This window comes from Cimex lectularius, unplaced genomic scaffold (genome assembly GCF_000648675.2).
Source record: "Cimex lectularius strain Harlan isolate CLEC.00 unplaced genomic scaffold, Clec_2.1 scaffold144, whole genome shotgun sequence".
Classification (NCBI taxonomy): domain Eukaryota; kingdom Metazoa; phylum Arthropoda; class Insecta; order Hemiptera; family Cimicidae; genus Cimex; species Cimex lectularius.
Genome location: NW_019392700.1, coordinates 159,263 through 180,908, shown reverse-complemented (window position 1 = coordinate 180,908; position 21,646 = coordinate 159,263). Strand labels below are relative to the sequence as shown.

The window sequence follows — 21,646 nt, the reverse complement described above, 5'->3', positions numbered from 1 at the left end:
TTCATTTTTGAGCAGTTTATATTAATAAATAAATAATGCTAAAATTTTCAAATTCATCCTTACCTGATCGTACGTCGTGTTTCAAGGTTATAGATGATAATTTATCGACCAAAACACATTTTTTAAATTTTTATGTTATCTTAACCGTTTTTCAATTATAGATAAATAAATTATTCGTCGGTATAACTGAATGTCGTTGTTTGGCGGGTTGAAAGGAAGGATTGTCACGTCCGTCGATTCGCGGTCACAGTGTGACTCCCCGCTCGATATATCGATATATTTCGTAAGATCGTCCGAGCCGGTTTCGCGTCTTAACCTTACCAGGCTTCCCTCCTCGCAGTAACCTGTGCCGGACCGCCTTCGCCTTCGGACCGAACATTTTCCACCAGGGATGAGCGACGGGGACGTTTTCGGCTTGGAGGCCCACCTGCCCAAGGTGAGGATCCCGGGCAAGGAGACCCGCGTCTACAAAGACGAATGCGTCTTTTCCTTCGACACCCCAGTAAGTCGCATGCACATCCTCGGAGGTTGTAACACTGTTACGCCCTCCTCGCAAATATCTTCAATTTTGTACGTTTTATAATTGACAAAATCCCAGGACACGCCGACCGGCCTTTACGTCTGCCTCAACACGTTCCTCGGCCTCGGGAAAGACCATGTACTCAGGCATTACCAGAAGACCGGGAATGGAATCTTTCTACACATCAAACGTGACAGGATTGAGGTATTTCTTTTCGACAAACATAATTTACTAACTTCCCTGATCTTCTAACATTAATTAGCCGGTATACAACCATTTTTGATCATTCCAGTTAACTACGTACTTCAAATTTCCGCCACAAAATTCCTAAAATCCTACTTGGAATTTACATTTTCACTGTAAACTTATAATATAGTCGGTCTGTTAGATTGTCAAAACCGATTAAATTTGCTAAGTATGCTGGATAATTAAACATTTGCTCCTTTTTTTACTTTTTATTTGGCAGATATTTGAACGATGGGTGATGAGGGGGAGAAAATCCTTCTATTCTAAATTGGTATATTGCATAATTTGAATTTGGGTCTTGACTTTCGAACCAGGCCAACGGTTTAGTTGTTTTGCCTTTTGTCATGTCTGACGAATTTCTGGTTAAAATATTAGAAATAACCACTAGTTTTAGTGGTCCACTTGACCAATTAATATATTTCAATTAATTAAGTTTTTAGTTGAGATAAAAAGTCCGTGTCACGAGCGGGATTCGAACCCACGATCTTCGGCTTGATACGCCGCTGCTCTACCACTTGAACTATCGTGACTTGATCCACTCGCACACTAACTTCCTATCTCAACCTCACCTTTTGAATTTTCCCTCCTTTTTGCCATTTTTCAAATATCTAATAGCGTATCTAGCTGAAGATCGTGGGTTCGAATCCCGCTCGTGACACTGACTTTTTTATCTCAACTAAAAACTTAATTAATTAGAAATATCTCTTTAGAGATCGTGAGATGCGATCTGGTGTGATGTAAGTTTTAGAAAAACATTTCATCATGCCAACGTTTCAATCTTTATTGGGAACATCTTCAGGGCCTGGGATTTACAAACATGGTTTAAATTTAACAAATACACGTTGGATGTGGAAAGAAAGTGAATTTATACAATGCAAAAGAATATTTTTTTTATTCAATCAATGTATTTCTTCTCACTCAAAGTGTTTGTTTTCTGCGTAATTGAGCCATTCTTGTGTGCCGTGTTGAGAGTGCCAGTGAGATATTGATGTTTTATGTATATATGTTGGATTTTGAAGGGGTGAGGAAGTCGGGATAGAAAGACATTTTTATATAAGGAGTTTTTTTTAATTTTTTATATTTAATCAAATTACCCATTGTCGGCTCCTTTCACCTCAAAGAAGCCGACAATGGGAAATTAGATTAAATATAAAAAATATTTTTTTTACATTGTATAAATTCACTTTTTTCCACATCGTACAAGTATTTGTTAAATTTAAACAATGTTTGTAAAACCCAGGCCCTGAAGATGATCTCAATAAAGATTGAAACGTTCGTACGATAAAGCAATTGTTTTTCTCAAACCTACGTCACACCAGACCGCATCTCATGATCTCCGAATAATCATGGACTGACCGACACTAATCACCATACATTAAAAATATCAATCTTTTTATGTAAGGTTTTGGTTGAAATGAAAAAAAAGTTAGTGCCATTAGCGGGATTTCATTTCAAACAAAACTGTACATAAAAAGATTAATTGAAAGAAGTAATAAATAGATCACGAAATATAATGGATTAGAAATATCTCTTTAGAGATCATGAGATGCCGTCTTTTTGATGTAGGTTTAGAAAAACATTTTCTTTATTGTGCCAACGTTTCGATCTTTATTGAGATCATCTTCAGGGCCTGGGGTTTACAAACATTGTTTAAATTATACAAATAAATGTAAGATGTGAATATGAATTAATACTATGATGTACACAATGTAAAATTTTTAGGTATAATCAAAGTATTTGTATACTCAAAGTGTGTGCTTTCTGTTGTATGTCATGTCAGTTCTGACAAATTTCTGTTTTCAATTTTAGAAATATCAACCATTTTTTCTCTTATGACCACTGGATCAAGGTAGGGTCTTGAAGAAGAAAGCAACTTTAGTCGTTACTGCCAAGCTTTTGACCTATATTTTAAGGTCAGGTTGCCCTGACGAACCTTTAAATAGATGAAAAGCTTGGCTACATGTGCTTTGCTCTTGTATTCCTTCTCTCACTTCATGCCCACTTGGTTGTAGCAGAAAAATACATTTTAAAAACTGACAACTTGGAAGTGAAAAAAAATTGTTTAAATTCGCTTCCAAAGAGTCTTCTTAGTATTGAAGGGGAGTTGAATTACTGGTACAAAGATGTTGCAGGTGATTGGAAACAACAGAATATACTTTGCAGAGAAACTTGTTAAGTAAGTAACAAAACGGTTATGATACATTAATGTAAAACCCATAAAGACTTAATTCAGCACTTTAGTATTTAAAGCACATAATTTCTTTCTTCGAAGGCAAATGAGAGTTTAAGTTTGTTCCAAAATAATACAAAATCTGCTTAGGAGTTAATTTATTGATTGAATTCACAATTTCAAAATTGGTCCACGGAGGTTGGGTCAAGAAGGGAGATGGCTATATTTACCAGGTTAAGGTCTGTCGATGCCCATTATGTATGAAAAGATTAAGCATTGAGCATATTTTACAATGCGTAAATCTAGATGCCTACAGGATGACCTACGTTACTGCTGACCTATGCATGCTCTTTTTTCAAAAAAATTTTTTTTTTTCGTTTTTCTCTTTGGAGCCTAATTCTTGTTCCAATCAACCCAGCAGGTCATTTTATGTCGAAAAAGATAATTTTATTGTTTTGTTTGGGGGGGGGGGGTTACAGGAAAGGGCACGGATCACTGTTTCAGTACCTCAGGGATGTAAGTTTTTAAATGTATATAGTATGTGTTGGTGTGAATGTAAATTATGAGTGAGAATGAGATTATTCTCCACCCTGAGGAATGTTGAGACTCTGGGGTGAGAGTGTGTTTGGAGAGTGAAAGTAATTTATTGGCATGAATGGAGGGAATAAACTGGCCCCAAAGAATATCGAGTACTCCGAGAGAGTAAATGTGCCATGTTATGGGTGGTGAAAGGATACCGGGATTGTCGGAATATCCAATGATGTGATCTCAAGCTATCTCACTGAGGACCGTGGCATGTTTTTGGGGGCATTGTCTGCTGCTCTTCACCAGGGCATTGAAGTGGTTCTCGTCATTAGTGGTGTTTCTGGGGGAATTGGGAAGCATGAAAATCTTTATGTGTTATGTTTGTGCTTTCTTGTTCTTTTAATAGTCATTTCTCGACCTGATGTATGTTCAAGTTGTTAGCAAGTTAAGAAGACAGGAGAAAAAAAAAAGATGAGAGAGTCAGTGACAAAGATGTGACAAAAAAATCTGTTTAAACCAAAGAGAGCTGGTGGTGACTTCGTGATGTTTGTCGGCCTACAAAAATTACATTCTACTACTTCTATTGGGTTGTCCGGAAAATAATGCAGGATTTTAAGTTTTCATTAAAAAAAATCTATATAAAATATTCTGTTTACGTTTACAGGATTACTCATNATTATTTTGATTAAAGAACATTGCTTTAAAGTAACTAGTTTCTTTTTTTTTGTTTAATACCAAAATCCTGCATTATTTTCCGGACAACCCAATATTTAAACTTTTATTTTTTAATTAGTTTTTCATGAGCGAAAAAGTTTTGATCTAACTTTTCAAGATAATGGATTTGAGTATCAACTTAACTACTTCAAATAGAAACCTATGTATGAATGTACTTTTTTAAAAGTTTTAAAATTCAATTGTGCAAATTGATTTTAATTTGGAACAGGCGTTCTCAAGTTATTCGCATAAAAACTAAGGGACTAACTAAAAATAAGTGGTAGAAGTAGAAAACAGTCCAAGTCCCAGGATTGGTACCACCAGGAAATTGAGAAGATGGCAATTACCATCATTAACAACTATATTTCTTTTATTGAAAACTATTTGAAATAAATCCCATTTTAACTCTTCAAATGGTCTTATTTTTTAATCACCTTAATAGCAAAGATTAGTTTGACGTTATTATAAAATTATAAAAGTGACACTGCATGTTTTGTAGAAAGAAACTGTGCAGGGGGATGGTCCCGAGAGGAAGGTGACCAAGTTGGCCATCGGAGTTGAGGGTGGTTTTGATGTTGACAAGAAGAACGTCGAGACAAATGAGGTTTACAAGATTGTCGTCTTACCGAAGTTCACGGAAATCCAGTGGCCTTGTGACCAGCTGCCACAAGTCGTATGTTGCCATTTGAATCAATTTCGTGATAAAAACAAGTCTTATTGTTTGTTCTGTTTGTTGTAAAGGTGATCAATTCAGTAGAAGCAATTTTAGAGGCAGAAACAGCAGCAAGGATGGCTGAGCTTGACCTCCCAGTCTGGGATGGTGAAGTCCGCCAAGTTTCACAGTAAGGAATTTTTTTTGTTAATCTGATTAATGCCTTTTTTAATATAGTATTAATATATTAAAATATTAAAAAAATTATTATACCATCAAATGTACCAAATTTAAAAGAATAAAAAAAAGCCCAGACAGAAACATTTGTTTTGTGTATATTCAAATTATAAAATTTCATTAGAGAATAAAATTTACATTCATTAATATGAACATTATAATAAGTATGAACTAATAAAACAATAAGTTAACGAAATTATATTTTTATAATATACAGGCATGCAGCATCACTAAAACAACTTGACAATGGGAAGAAAGTACCTCCAAGTGGCTGGAAGTGTGAGAAGTGCGACATGGAAAAAAATCTATGGCTCAATTTGACGGACGGATCCATCCTGTGTGGAAGAAAGTACTTCGACGGCAGCGGTGGTAATGAACATGCACTGCAGCATTTCAAAGAAACAGGATATCCACTAGCAGTCAAACTCGGCACCATTACGAGAGAGGGCAAGGGGGATGTATTCAGTTATATCGATGACGACCTTGTTGAAGACCCTTACCTCATTCAGCACCTCGCGCATTTTGGGATCAATATCCAAAACATGGAAAAGGTCTTATTCTTAACAACAACCTTTCTGATGGTAATTAAAGTTTGCTTGTTTACTGTTAAATGTTTTCAGACTGACAAAAGTGTAGCTGAGTTGGAACTGGACCTGAATCAGAAATATAACGAATGGTTTGCTCTACAAGAAGCCGTTGCTCAACTCAAACCAGCTTATGGACCTGGCTACACTGGGCTCTTGAATCTTGGAAATTCTTGTTATTTAAATTCTGTAATGCAAATCATTTTTCAAATTCCAGATTTTATAAACAAGTATGTTGTATATGTTGTAATTACTTTATTAATTAAATTATTTAATTGGGCACTGTTTCATATAAATCATTGGCTAACTTATTATGATAGATTGAAGGCAATAAATTTCTGTTTTAGGTACTATAAAAAAGCTGATGAAATATTTAGAAATTCAGCCGAGCCAGCAGTCGATTTTAATGTTCAGATGTAAGTTTAAAAGCAAAATTATTTGTACTTTCATTTATTTTAATGTCTTAACTGTTTATTTATTAGGGCAAAGTTTGCAACTGGTCTTTTATCAGGGAGATATTCACATCCACCTCCAGAAGGACCTGAAAAGAAAATCGTCCCTCCTCCTTCACCTCACATGTTCAAGTATCTGATTGGAAGAGGGCATCCTGACTTTTCAACCAAACATCAACAGGATGTACACGAATTCTTCCTCCACCTGCTCACAACCGTCCAAGTAATTATTATTTATAAATTTTTTTTAAAAAAAGTGATATGATTTAATTTCTGTTTTTAGAGGAACTCAAGAGGTTCGACAGACCCAACTGAAGCATTCAAACTTCAAGTCGAGGATAGGATAGAATGCGGCGCAACAAAAAAGGTCAAATACACCCATAGGACGGAATATTGCCTGCCACTTCCCATCCCCTTAACAGCAGCGGTCAATAAGGAAGAAGTCGAAATCTACAATACAAAAAAGGCCAATGGAGAAAAACTAGAATCCAATGAGGTATTAAGAACTTATCAATAACTTATCTTACAATCTGGCCCTTTCCTTAGCAGCTATAATAGTATTCTATAATAGTAATAGTAATTCTTCGTTGGTGTTCAAATTAATATTGGGTGTTTCTGGTTTTTCAAATTTTGATTTTCATGCTTATAAAGGCGATCTTTTATTACCTGCTGGCCCTGTTAGCTCTAGGGTATGAAAAACCCTATTGAGATTGTTAAGAAAGGGATAATTGATCTCAAAAGCCAGTGTAAAATTAACTGCACCATGGAAATGGTTAAAACTTATTTGAGGCATTGCTTGTGATATGAGTCCGATCTTGGGCATAGAGCAGCAGTTGTCTGTCGAAATTTATGTGGAATTTAGGGTGAAAATAACACAGTCATGAACTGATGTTTTCATAATGGAGAGAGACAAATCAACTTGACGCCTCACGGAATGCCTCACAAGCTTAAAATCACCGACTTATTAATGATGTCTAAGAAGAAATGCAGTATCCAATTTTTTTTTTTTTTCAAGCCGAAGATCGTGGGTTCGAATCCCACTTGTGCCATTGACTTTTTTATCTCAACTGAAAACCTTAATTAATTGTAAGATATCAATTGGTCAAGCGGACCACGAAACTAGTGAATTTAAGAAGTGTTATGTTATTAGTGCATTGCAAAAGAAATTATAATGAAAAATCAACATATATTTGTATTAAAAAAACTTTCTTTTCGTTCTTTTTTGTAAGTAATTATCGCAAATCTTTGCTAGTAAAATTTAACGTAACATCTTTTTAAAATAAAAAAAAACTCATAAATAAGAGTGAATTGATAAATAAGTTATAAATCATAATAAAAAAGCTTTTAGGGTTATAAAAAATTGAGTCCTAGGCCAAAAACTTGGAAAAATATGGCAACTTAACTGAGGACATTCAGCATGAAACAATTAAAAGCTCAATTTCTCAAAACTATCAAAACAGTAGATACGACAATTCTTAGCAGAGCATTTGAGGCACATCGCACAACAATAGAAAGAAGAATCCGTTCTCTGGGTTCACCATGAAATTTTCCTCAGGGACAAGGAAGACCACATGGCTTATTGTGTTTCACGCCTGAATAGGAATAAATCACTTTATTTCCTATTTGGTCAAACGGGATGAGAAGTGGGTCCTTACAAAAATGTTAAACACTGAAGGACGCAAGAAGAACGGAACACTGCTGTCGACATCAAGAGCTGGATTGCACCCTTGTCTATTATATATTGTCTGTTCGGTGGGATTTCATAGGAATTATTTATTATATTATTTTTACACAACCAAACCCTTACAGAAGAGTTATATTGTGCGCAATTAGAGTGTCAGGTTAGAATTGAAGGAAAAACGGCCTGCCCTAATGAATAGAAGCGTTGTGTTTCAGGCCACACGCAGCTGCAATCCATCAGAATAAAATCATCACTGAGTTAGGTTGGCAACAGATGTCCCACCCTCCATACTCTCCAAGCCTGCCCCTTCTGATTTTTAATTCTGTTCTGCTCCCTAGAAGTAGGGAATTTTGAATAAAAACACAAAAATTGGATTTACTGATTTTTTCTTATCTACGTCATCAGACTTTTACAATATCAAGTTTTTCCCGTATTTTCACCATTTCTTCACCACCCAACTTCACGAGGCGGCCTATAGATTTCTTCCATTAGTTAAACATACAATTCACAAAAACCAAGTAAATCTTACTTCCCCAGCCCAAACCGTAGGATTACTTAAAAAAAAATTATAATAATATTTAGTTGTTTGTCATCATCTATTAGTTGTTTCCCCTTTTTCATTGGATCATGTTTTATTTTTTATTGAACTGTGTACATTCATCTATTTTTCACATGGTTGAGAAGGCCTTTTCAAGCTCCTCTGAAGCTCTTCTTCAGCCAATTAAATTTTTAATTTAACAAAGTAATTACATGCACATTTGTAATTTATTTATTTCATAACAATTTTTTTTCAGGTGGTAAGGCCACATATTCCATTTGCTGCTTGCTTGGAGGCATTTCGGCAAATTGAGATTGTTGAACAATTTTACTCTTCTGCCTTAGGCGAGAAGACTATCGCTAAAAAGTAAGATTTTTATTAGTTATTCATACAATCTTCCAAGTTCAGGTGTTATTAAATTAAAAATCGAATAAGTTGAATATAATATATTGTTGAACTTGTAAATTTTTAGGACAACTAGGCTGGCGACCTTCCCTGACTATTTAGTAATACATTTAAAGAAATTTATGATGAGAGAGGATTGGGTGCCGGTGAAGTTGGACGTGTCGGTCGAGATGCCAGATGAAGTCGACCTGTCATGTTTGAAGGGTAATGGACCACAGCCAGGTGAGGAATTCTTACCAGAACTCTCCAATCCAGTGCCTGCTCCTGTTCTTGACCAGGGTGTCATCGCACAATTGGTCGAACAGGGTTTCCCTGAAGCTGCTGCAAAGAAGGCAGTGTATTTCACAAAAAATCAAGGAATAGAATTGGCCATCAACTGGGTTCTAGAGCATATAGGCGATTCAGACTTCGCCGACCCTTTTGTTCCACCAGGCACCGAAATGTCATCAGCTCAATCTAGTGAGTCAACTTAAAAAATTTCAATTTAGTATATTATGAGTACAATAGACTATAAGTTTTTGCCCTTGCTGTCATACAGAATTCACCCCGAATCCAGAAGCTGTCCAGATGTTGATGGGCATGGGTTTTACTGAAAACCAAGTGACCAAAGCTTTAAAAGCGACTGACAATAACTTGGAAAGGGCTGCAGATTGGATTTTTAGTCATGCAGCCGAATTGGACAAAAACGATTCCACAGAAGAATCAGCGAGTAGCACTACAGAGAAATTCAGAAACGGCTATCCAAGTAAACCTTAATACTGCTGAAATTTGTAACTTGAACAAAAAAACCAAAACTTTCGTTTTTGCTTTTCAGAATATCGCCTCATTGCATTCATCTCTCACATGGGTACATCTACAATGGTTGGCCACTACGTCTGCCATATTTTGAAGGATGGCCGCTGGACAATATATAATGACGAGAAGGTCGCCTTTTCTGAAAACCCTCCTAAAAATTTAGGTTATATGTATATGTATCAAAGGGTATAATTTTGTTTCTTTGTTTTCTTTTTTGTTTTTTTAAACTGTAAATCTACCTTTATTTTTCCCCCACTTAACACCTCACTTAAATATTACTACGTTTGTAATCTAATTTAAAAATAAAAGAGTTATAAAACATAACAATTTTATTTTCTTTCTCAAAGGATTTAAATGTACCAATAAATTGGAAGAAACACAAAACATGATTTAATACCTCAAAACAAATTTCTACATCCTCTATGCCTCTTCCTTGTTGATCTTTTTTCTTACGATTTCTGTTGATGAGTTGCATGTGGTGGACTTAAAGTGTCACAAAGACAGTATCTTTGTCCTGATCACCTACCTGAAACCTTTCTTAAGAATGGATCTGTTTCTCTTTGTCTACTATTTTGGATTCTTTTCGGCTCCTCTATTGACCAAGGCATATTTCCCGATCAATGGAAAACCACTTTTTGATCCACGTCCATAAAAAAATATAAGTGATATGCTTAATTACCACCAGATTGCTAAATTTACCCTAAATCCCAAACATTCTGGACTCTTGTTGCCGACCTTTTAAATGATACTTTTATACATAATTCCTGAACAGCTCTGTCAAGGTGCACTCTGCTTCAACCAACTTTCTTTTTTAGAATGATTTGATTAATTAAAATGATTATTTGGAAATTGTGAGATATGATCTGGTGTGATTTAGGTTTCAGAAAAACATTTTCTTTATGGTGCCAACGTTTCGATCTTTATTGAGATCATCTTCAGGGCCTGGGATTTACAAACATTGTTTAAATTTAACAAATACATGTAGGATTTGGAAAGAAAGTGAACTTATACAATGCAAAAAAATATTTTTTATATTCAATAAAAGTGTTTGTTTTCTGCGTAATTGTGCCATTCTTGTGTGTCGTTTTAAGAGTGCCAGTGAGATATTGCTGTTTTATGTACATATATGTTGGATTTTGAAGGGGTGAGGAAGGAAGTTGGGATAGAAAGACATTTTTGTATATTTTTGAGGTGAAAAGAGCCAACGATGGGAAAAAAACACCTTTCAGGATTATATAGACAGGGATAATTAGGAAAAGGAAAGCTAAATTGTTGAAAAATTAGACTATGTAAAAATGTTTGATGTGTAGAATGTGATGAATGTTTTGTGTGATGTGATATATGTTTTTCAGAAACCTACGTCACACCAGACCACATCTCACTATTTCCGAATAATCATCGACTAACGGTCACTAATCACCACACATTAATTAAAATCTAGAATGAGCCACAGAATACACTGAGAATTTGAATGCTTTCAACAGGATTGATTTTCGGATTCTCAGAAAGCTTCAGCTAAATGGTATAGGTGACACGCTACTTTGTTGGCTTGGCTCCTTTCTGACTGGGAGATCTTACAGGGTTATGTATCCCATCTCTTTCTCATCTCAAATTCTGTTTAGGGCTCTCACCATGGACTAATACTTTTTTACTTCTTTTCAATGATATTTCATTGATTTTTTTATTTTTCTTCGTACTCTTTTTTTCGCTGACAATCTAAAATTATTTACTCTGTTGTGCATTGTATCTTATTTTACTTCAAATAGATTTACAGTAGAAATCCGTTTATCCAGACTTGAAGGGACTGGGACTTGTCTGGATGATTGAAAGTACGGATAATCCGAAAATTTATGGTTTTTGTCATAAAAACAAGCAAAAATACACATATGAAAATGAACACTTATTCATATATCAAGCTACATTTAAAGTAATAGATAACTTTTATTAGTTTTATTTTTGTTTAAGTCTAGACACACATTTCTTAAAAAATGTATACATAAAAAATACCTAATAAAAAATATATAATATATATATATAAAAAACCTTTTCAATGGAAGCCAACATACGAACAAGAGCTTTTTTCATTTTTTTTTCTTATTAACAAAAACGTGACTGTCGGCCTTTCTGATCATGTGACCAGTGGGAGATTTGGTGACCTTGACGAATTAAAGGTCCCATAGTTGTATTATGCAATTTTAAAAATTTAATATACATACATTGAGGATTATAAAAAATTTATGAAAAATATTTTAACAAACGGGTTCGGATAAACGGGTTTCCTCTGAAAATGCTTTCTTTATCTGGTGTTGGGATAATGATTTAGGTGTCACTGAAAATACAAGCGCATTAAATTCACTGTCTTCTAAGCTGAAGGGTTGTGATTCTTGATTGTATCACATTTTTGGTCTTCCCATAAAGTAGGTGGAATAAATGACTTAGGTTTCATTTTCAATAATAAATACAATTTTTGTGATTACATTTCAAAGATTAGAAGTAAGGCTTCAAAGAATTTCTGTGTTATCAAACACTTTACTTCAGACTTTGGTAACCCCTTTGCTAATAGATTTTAATAAATGTATCATTGTTTTGCAGTAAAATTAAGTATGCTTTACTGTGTATTTCTTAAGACAGATTAATTTGTATAAGGCCTTCAACAAAGGGGACCGTTTAATCTTGGTGAAAATTGGTAAAGCTAGAGTAGGTAACCCTCTTCTGGGGTGGATCGATTCTTTTCATCTATCTTTTATAATAAGATTCAAGGAAGGATTATCGTCCCCTTTTATATTTACTCTGGTGTTCCCCAGGGATCTCATTTGGGGCCTGTACTGTTTCTGACATTTTCTGATAGGACAGCTCCAGATTTTCACTCTTAGCTGATGACCTAAAAATCTTTTGCTCAACATCCTCATCGAGCAATGTACTTTACTGCAGGAGGATCTGGACGCTTTCTGGTCTTGATGCGACAATAATAATCTTAAATTAAATGAAAATAAGGTCATAAGATTAGGGTCATTTCCAAGAAAAAGTTCGCGAATTCCCATTGACGACGTCAGTTCCATCTCAGACCTTGGAGTAAAATTTAATAAATACTTTAATTGATTATTCGTTTTTATCTAAGGTCTTGGTTGAGATGAAAAAGTTAATTAGATGAAGATATGATTTTTCCTTCTCGAAGGTGGGATAAAAAAAAAAAAATCTTTCAATCCACAACATTTCAGATTTATTTTAATCCTTCCTCAGGTGAATTAACGCAGTGGTTATATAATAATATAATATTATTATTAATTATTATATAATAATAATAACCACTGCGTTAACTCACCTGAGGAAGGATTAAAATAAAACATTGTGGATTGAAAGAAAAACTGGTTGGTTTTTTTGAGATGACCTGTTATCCCACCTTCAAGAAGGAAGAATCATAAATTAATTTGATCAATTATGACCGCTAAACAAATGTGGAATTAATACTAACTTTTTAATTATTTTATCAGCTTATGCTTAATTATATAAATACTCAATTAATTGCACACAATTTTTTTGAAATGAAAAATTTGTGACAGGTGGGATTCGAACCCACGACTTTTGGCTAAATCGCTGCACTACCACTTGGGCTACTGTGACTTCGATCACCCATGCCACAAACTTCTCATTTCGACTCCCCATTTTATTCCAATTGTAAGCAAATCGTGGCTACAAATAGACACACTTTTTATTAATGATTGTACAACATTAGCGGGACTTCTAGTTTAATATTAATTTTTTAATTATTTTATTAGCTTATGCTTAATTATATAAATACCCAATTAACTATACACAATTTTTTCAAAATGAAAAATTTGTGTCATAGGCGGGATTCGAACCCACGACTTTCGGCTAAATAAGCCGCTGATCTACCACTTGAGCTAGCGTGACTTCAACCGCCCATGCTTCTCATTTCGACTTCCCATAAAAATTCTGCATAATTAATTGAGTGTTTATAATTAAGCATAAGCTGATAAAATAATTAAAAAGTTAGTATTAATCTAGAATCACACACAGTCCCACTCATGTAGTACAATCGTTAATAAAAAGTGTTTGTATATGAAGCTGCAATTTGCTTACAATTGGAATAAAACAGGGAGTTGAAATGAGAAGTTTGTCCATGGGTGATCGAAGTCACGGTAGCTAAAGTGGTAGAGCAGCAGCGTATTTAGCTGAAAGTCGTGAGTTCGAATCACGCCTGTGACACAAACTTTTCATTTCGAAAAAATTGTGTGATTAATTGAGTATTTATATATGGAATTATTTAATAAGTACTGCGATTTTCCTGACCACTTTGAAGCTGTTCAAAAAATAAAGCGTTTACCAGTATATCAATTAAAATTGTATTTGCCATAAAAATTCTCTTCTATCACCTGTTCATTGCCATTTGGAGTATGTTAGTATTGTTTGGTCACTCAGATCAAACAGTGGATTGCTCATGATTGAGATGGAAGACGGAGGGCATCTAAATATTTGCTGTTCAAAATGAATATACAGCACAGTAGTGAGCTCCGTTATACTATAAGATGGGATTTGGTTGGGCTTTGGTTTGGAAGTCAGAAGAATTTTGGCTTTGGCCTTGTTCCTATGGAAGATAACTAATAATAGGATCGAGGTCATGATAGCTCAAGTGGTAGAGTAGCGTCGTATCTAGCCGAAGGTCGTGGGTTCGAATCCTGCTCGTGACACTGACTTTTTTATCTCAACTAAAAACCTTAATTAATTGAAAGATAATTAATATCTTCAAGCGGACCATGAAAACTAGTGAACTTAATAATAGGATTGTCCTGCATCATGTTAAATATTGAAGTTATTATCTAGTTGCATTCTTTTATTCTTATCTAATGTTAAGTTTTTAAATTCCAAATTTTTATGTATGTTTTTTGTACCCTTTACTATTCAATTTTAGGTCATTTGACCCATTTAAACTGCAATAAAATGAATAATCTAGTCTACCAGCATAGGGATATTACACACTTGTCTTTTAGATTTGGCACACCTAATCACCTTGCTTGGTTGATAGGCTTCTTTTTACTGTGCTTCAATCTTTGTCAGATGGACATGACATCTGTTGCTGCCTGCATTACCTTCATAAAGAAAGTTCTCTATTCTCAGATCTCCTTTTTGGATATTCTCTCAAGCATTGGCCTTTGAGTTCCTTGTCTTTTGAGAGGTGGAGCACCATCACATTGGTTATGCAAGCCATTACGAGCTTAGCTGCCTCATCTCCCTGGAATCTTTTTTTCATACTCTTTTATACTTTTAAAAAGAAGATCTCTTGTGCTTAACGTTCTTATCTGTTGTTTCTATACTCAACGTTCTAGCCTTTGTTTTTATCATTATACCTTTTGCTTTTATTACTACCTACTTTTATTTATTTTAGCTTGTAATTTTGATTATGTCAGCTTATGTCTATAAATTTTAGACCATACTTGTAGAGCTTATGTTACAAATAAATAAATTTTTGTTTGGAGCTTGGCCATTTCCAATCATTTTGGTCTGTCATATTTCTTTTCACAAATCCCTTTGCCATCAAAATACTTTATCAATTTCTAGTTGGAAGTAATTTGGAATAGGAAAGCATTGTTCAATCCTCTTGTATATCTGTAACAATAATAGTCCTGAGGATGTGCGTGCAGGCAAGGCAATGACAATGTCTAAATTGAGTCCACTTGAGGTCAGAAGACTGGCCTTATACAGTAAAACGTTTGAGAATTGATTAGATTAGACACTTTACACTCTGCTCTCTGACTTTTGCTGTAGTTTTTAATAGAATGGTTGTCGCTCCCAGGCTGAGCTAGCTTAATGCTCTGAATCGCACATTGCAAAATTTCAATATTGTTTATGTTCCATTTCATAGGACAAACTATGCCTGTAACCTTCCGTTGATTCGGTTCATAAAAAAGCCATCATTGTTGCTGATCCATTTTTCCATGGTATCTTTAAACATGAGTGGGTAGTTGATTCCTATACTGTAATGCATATCATTGGATTTGTTACATTTTCAATTTTTACTTTGTTTTACATAAAAACTATTAATTAAAAGAAACTGATCCCTCATTGGATGTAACCAACTTTTTCAAAGTAACAAAAAAAGATATAGCATCACTATGATGATCAAGCTATGTAAAAGGATTTATTTTTAAGCGTAAGTTTCTGTTGTTTCCTTTGTGTTAAGGTTATTCATGGTTGTATGATATATATTTCCTGAGTATTAAAATTGTAGCAAGCATATTATCAATAAAATGGAAAGGAATGATACAGAAAATACATTAGAGGTTGCTCTCTTTATTAGATCAAAATAAAAATAAAAGTGTATTTAAGTTCTTAAAAATACAGATAATTTGAATCTTGCTTGATTAAAATTTTAATTTGCATTTTTTGTAATCTGTTCGATGGGCCTAAACACTTAAGCAGCCTCTTCTGCGTCACCACTGCCGGTGAGCATCTGGACAAGACCTTCAGTGTCGATCATGCCCTGGCTGTCGATATCCATGGCGTCGAAGGCATTGTTAACCTCCTTCATTGTGAATTTGTCACCCCAGGTGATAAGGGCGTGCTTGAGGTCTTCACTGTTGATGAGGCCGTTCTTGTCGAAGGCCTTGAAAGCATCCCTGACAACATCATCAGGGTCGGATCCACCGGACATCCTGTTGGCAAAGAGAGTGAGCAACTGGGTGAAGTTGATTGGGCCTGAAGCCTCGGATAGCATCTCATCGAGTTCTTTGTCAGTCACGAGCTTGCCACACTGATCCCAAGTTGCTCTGAGGTCTTCCTTGCCAAGGATACCATCTTTGTCCTTGTCCATAAGGGAGAAACCCTGAAAGTGACGAAACATTTTTAACCTTTGCACCCTATAACTTCAAAATCTAAGTTTAAAAGATTTTCGATGAAAGAAGGTTGATCATGAATCATCATTGTTTTAATATTGAAATTTGATCATTTAATTTTTTATATAATTGAAAAACAATTAAGTACAAAAAATACATGTTAAATACTCACTTCCTTGAATTCAGCAACCTGGAATTCAGTAAACATAGAGAAAACTGAAGAACCGGCCCTTTTGGCCTTCTTGCTGCCTTTGGAGGAAGCACGTTTAGCAGGGGCTGCTGCTGGAGCCGGCTCAGGCTCTGCAGCTGGAGCTGGGGCAGCTGCTTCAGCGGGTGCATCTTCCTTTGGCTTCTTCTTCTTTACTTTCTTTTCTTTATCCGCCTTTAAAATGAAAAATTATAATTTAAAGGCTTTTAAATGTCTATCAATGAATATGTTCTTCTAGAGATAGTTTACAAAAACTAATATTTTCTGTAAACAATTTGACTAGTTTTAATATGTTATTGGTGTGAGAAAAGGTTTGTACAAAACCTGAATCAATAGTGAAAAGTAAATTTGAAAGTCAGTCTAAGAGATTAAATTGTTCAAAAAAGTTCCATTTACCAACTAAAATATACCAGCAATAAATGAAATTTATTTTTTGCTGTTTTTTGTCTGACAGGGTATGCTTGTAATGTTTTTAGCTAATGTTTTAAATTTTCAAAGATTTTATATTTTAAATGTTTATATAATTCCTGCTTATTCATGGATTGATTATATGACATGTGCAAGAGGATTTATATGTTGGATTTGTGGGCTTATGTGATATAACTAACATTTAATACTACTTATTTTAAAAGAAAATATTTGTGTGATAAATTTTAAAAGATTGATTTAAAGATAGATTTGCAATTATGTTATACATTTTTTTTTGAAAAATACTATTAATTATTGAATACGGAGAAAGAACATCTTTACAATCCTTGATGATAATATGATCCTAGTTTCAAAAATAGCAAAGCCCTAAAGTGGCAATGGCTAGTTTGGAGCTGAGCCAAAAATCAAAACCTAGAATAGACCAAGCTGCTAAACGGGTCTAAAAATGACCTATTTTTATATCCTACGTTTTAACATAATTTTGTTATTTGCATAAATTTTATTAGAATATAAGTTACATTCAACTTGGTTATATGTTGCGAGCATAGTTGAAATATATTCGATGAACATTCAATTTTAATTACTCTTTCATTTTCTGAACTGTTCCACGAGTGTTTATTTTTTGATAGCTTTCAGGCCAACACACAGCACCTATCTTCTATCATGTGGGAGAATTTAACATTACTAAAAGCTATTGAAGCTAAGAAGAAAAATACTGGTGGATCAGTCCAGAACAATGAAAAGTAATTATTATAGAAAACATCACCATATCTTCAAGCGAATATTCAATTTTAGAATTTAAATCAAATTAAAATTTTGATGAATTTACAATTATTTTTATCTCTATGTATATACATTCAGAAAATTTTATTTAAAAAAAAAATAATTTGCATATTATTGAGATTTGATCAAGAATTTTATATAAATAGTGACTAGACTAAGACAAATTTGTAAACTTGCATCTCCAGCTTACTGAAGTGCAGAAGCGCAGCGGTTCCGTAACACTATCACATTTTATAGTGGTAAAGACACGTTCACTACACTTCACTTTCACCAACAAACAGTTGACTTACCATGTTGCTTAAGATGTGTGGTTGGTCCGGTGATGTTTAGGCCCGACTGAAGCAGGGCTCGATCCGTTTAGTCAGTTTTGTCCAAATCTCCCACTCCGTCTTCCTACCAGGGCGCTCACAGGGCTACTGTTCTAATTTTGAAACGGCCCCACCCCCCCACCGGCCAGCCCTTATATAGAGTTACCTAGATTGTTGTCTGGAATGTCTGGCTATCATACACAATTGCATTCAATTCTGTCTTTAAAAATTTTTTGGTTAATTTTTTAAAGGTTATAATAATTGAGTTAGCATTATGAACTTGTTTACAGTCAGAAATAATATCCTGGTAATTTTTATAGTAGAATAACTTCTAGACAGTATTCAGGAGAGGATAATATTCCCATTTGGCACACTGGCCTGATGGTAGTACAATTAATTAATTGCTATATTCTTTTTCACTATTATTATCATTAATATATATTTCATTAGATTGAACCTACTTTTTTGCCATGCAGATTTTTTTCTGTAATAATCATAAAGTTTTAATTGAGCACAACAAACAGAAAATCATTTACTTATTAAACACTTAGGCTAATAAATAATTAATAATAAAACTGCGAGTGAAGACAAACCCAGTAGTGCCCGTGTGTCGGTTCAACATAATAAATAATTTATAGCTATTTGTAATGTTTTTAACAACATTAAATTTTACAATTTAACAGTCTCGATACAGTATTGCTATATGAAAAACTTAATGACTCTAACATAGTTAAAAGATGTTAGACAAATTTATGAGTCTTAAAAAAAATCTATGAGTATGGTGTTGTGCAACTTATCAAAAGCGTTCGATACTATTCATCAAAATAGAAGGTACAAACAGAAAAAGGCTAAAAGTTTTCCTTGGTTTTTGTAAGCGACACTCCTCCAGTTTGGCCTGTAGGCCGAGACGTGGCGACTTAAATTTTCAATTTTATTCTTTTAATGCACTTTGAGGTGACACAATTCTTTAAAGAAAAAATTCACAGGGAGAGTAGGTGAGACAGCTAGGTAATTATCACAGATAATTTCGACCATAAAATAAAAAATGTAAACTATGAAAATAATATTAATCACTTCCGTTAGAATATGTAATAATTGACTGTACTTCTTGTTAGGATTTCATGACGATGAAATAATAGTCCAGAACGTTGAAGAAAAATATAAAATAAAATAACCTGCTTTTGAAAAACACCACATGTCTCTTGGAAAATTCCTTACCTAAAAAACCTTTTAGGAAGAGGAACTAAAAAAATTTAAAAAATAAATATACAATAGAAAAACTAAATTATTATAGAGTAAGTGAACATCGTTAATTTCCTTTAATTTTTTTTCTTCTAGTAAATAGGAAACAACCATAGCCATAAATAAAACAAATTCAGACCAGAGGATAGTCACTTGTGTTGTACCACAAGGTTCGGTTCTTGTGCCATTTTTTAAAAATAATTTACTTGGACTTAGGTGTATTTGTGACTAGTGTAAACAGAGAACTTCTTTTCAGTTGGCAGATTACACTAGCTTCCTAAGTTTCTGTGATGTGAATATACCTAAATATTCTAAACTATAAACTCTACAAAAAATCCACTTATCAGTTTTGCTTTGACTGATAATGCAAGGGAAAGAAACTTAGTAAAATTTTTAGGTGTGAACATAGACTCTAAGTTGAACCCCTCCTCAATTTCCCATACTGGGACACTACATACTGGCCAACTGATACAAACCCTGACCTCAGATTTCTTATCATAAAAAACATCAGGCTGTCATACACAGCTCAATATCCACCCTACATGATTTTACTTCAGAACACTATTCTCCTAACTTTATCCCTCTGTCTGATTCTGAAAAAGAACTTCAGAAACATTAATTAACGTCATTAAAGATTGAGACACCTGCATTTGTCTCGAAAATTACATTAACCTCAATATCTCCTTAAAAACGCCAGAAGAACTGGACAAGGCCATGAACATCTTTACTGCGCCATACATCCAGCAGTCTAGAGGGCACCTGATCAGTTCTCCAATGGCCACAGTAAAATCTGAATCTCTCCCACCACACATTTTAAACCTGCTGTCCCTAAAACGCCAAACCAGAGCGGCATCTTTTCGAGTCCTCGTGAAAATAGTACAAATCCTACACAATATCTTCAACTACTGCCTATCAAACCTAACATCTGATAGATCCTTGTGGTTTGCCATAAAAAATTCTAAAGCACATTCCATCATCTCCCCTCAGTTGGGATGATGAGTCATTGGCCATGGCCATTCTCGACAAAATCAACTCTTTCATCCAATTTCTTCAACTTACTTCTAATGAAAATGAAATCCTTACAATCTCACATCCCCGTAATCATGTACCTTCAGCCCAAAGCAGTTACTCAGGGCCAAGGGGTATAATTTATTGTGAACCAGATGCTGAATAGCAACAAATCCTCCATGAAGTCCCCCAAAAAGCCATCCTACTATTCACATAGCTCTACATTACATTCCGTTCCCACTTCCCTTTGCTTTTTCCAAAACCCAGTAAACCGATCCATAAAGTTTCTTCTTATTAATCAGGCTATTTTCTCTCTTTTCAAAAATATATGAGCTCCTCAAACAATTGATTCCTGCACCAACACTCCAGCATTGTTGTTCTAACGATTTATGAATGAAAAAAAACAAAAAAAAACGCAATACCTATATAATTATTTTATCCCAATGAATCATCCCTAGTTTGTACAAACCGAAATGAGCTAAAAGAAATAATACCAACTATTTTTGTTACTAAGCTTTGCCCATGTTAATGTACTTTCTCTTTAATCTTCTTTTGATTAACATCACGATATAAAATGTATTGGTAAATTTCAAGTCGGGTTATGAATGAGAGAATGCTGAGAATCTAATTCATTACAACATTTTTGTTTTGTTCTAACCATACTCATTATAGAAGGGTGGTCGAGTGACTAGGGCTTCTGACTTCAACTGGTTCAAATCCCAGAATATATCACGGACTTTTAATGGAAAATAGTTGTACAAAAATCTATCTATAAAATCTTATTACATAAATACAAAACCAAATAACCCCGTGAGAAAATTTATTAGTTGGTTGAATTTTTAGTTAATTCATGTTTTTTCTATGAAATTTTCTAGATTGGCTGTTCACAATATCTTGAAAATTGTGGTCTTTATATTCTTGCAACATGAATGTGTTTTATAACTGTTGGCTAACTACTGTGATATTAACTTTTGAAAAATGTACACTGTTGTATTTATTTATTATACATAATAGAATTGCATTTAAACTGAAGCCGCAGTCAATTCGACCTGATATGAACACTGACCCTTGTTTAGCAATCTCTCAGTCAATAGTGCAGAAATAGAACACTGTGAAAACTTTCCATTTCAAATTATAAGAACAAGAATCGTATTAACCTTGAAATAAGTTCTATTTAGACTATTTTAACAAAAAGCCAGATCTCCAAACAAGTTTAATTAAAATGTTAATATAGTTGAGATAAACTAGTACAAAATCTTCATTAGGCCTTTGCCAATACATTGTCATTGCTAAAAATA

The 21,646-nt window shown here is 34.2% G+C and overlaps 2 protein-coding genes across 2 annotated transcripts; one reads left to right on the top strand and one right to left on the bottom strand.

Annotated features, from left to right (window-relative positions):
• The first annotated feature begins 300 nt into the window (after window positions 1-300).
• LOC106668502 (ubiquitin carboxyl-terminal hydrolase 5) lies at window positions 301-9,843 on the top strand. The gene is made up of 13 exons (XM_014397335.2): window positions 301-502; window positions 599-724; window positions 4,675-4,848; window positions 4,917-5,017; window positions 5,282-5,615; window positions 5,685-5,878; window positions 5,996-6,064; window positions 6,131-6,323; window positions 6,384-6,596; window positions 8,576-8,685; window positions 8,792-9,183; window positions 9,263-9,469; window positions 9,539-9,843. The coding sequence occupies exons 1-13, from the start codon at window positions 392-394 to the stop codon at window positions 9,709-9,711; spliced, it is 2,397 nt and encodes a 798-aa protein (XP_014252821.1). The 5' UTR covers window positions 301-391; the 3' UTR covers window positions 9,712-9,843.
• A 5,965-nt stretch (window positions 9,844-15,808) lies between these two features.
• Window positions 15,809-18,214, bottom strand: LOC106668501 (myosin regulatory light chain 2). Its single transcript, XM_014397334.1, has 3 exons — window positions 18,081-18,214; window positions 16,543-16,752; window positions 15,809-16,360 (listed from the first exon to the last, which is right to left on the bottom strand). Exons 1-3 carry the CDS (start codon window positions 18,081-18,083, stop codon window positions 15,950-15,952), a joined length of 624 nt encoding a protein of 207 aa, XP_014252820.1. The 5' UTR covers window positions 18,084-18,214; the 3' UTR covers window positions 15,809-15,949.
• Between the last annotated feature and the right edge of the window lie 3,432 nt (window positions 18,215-21,646).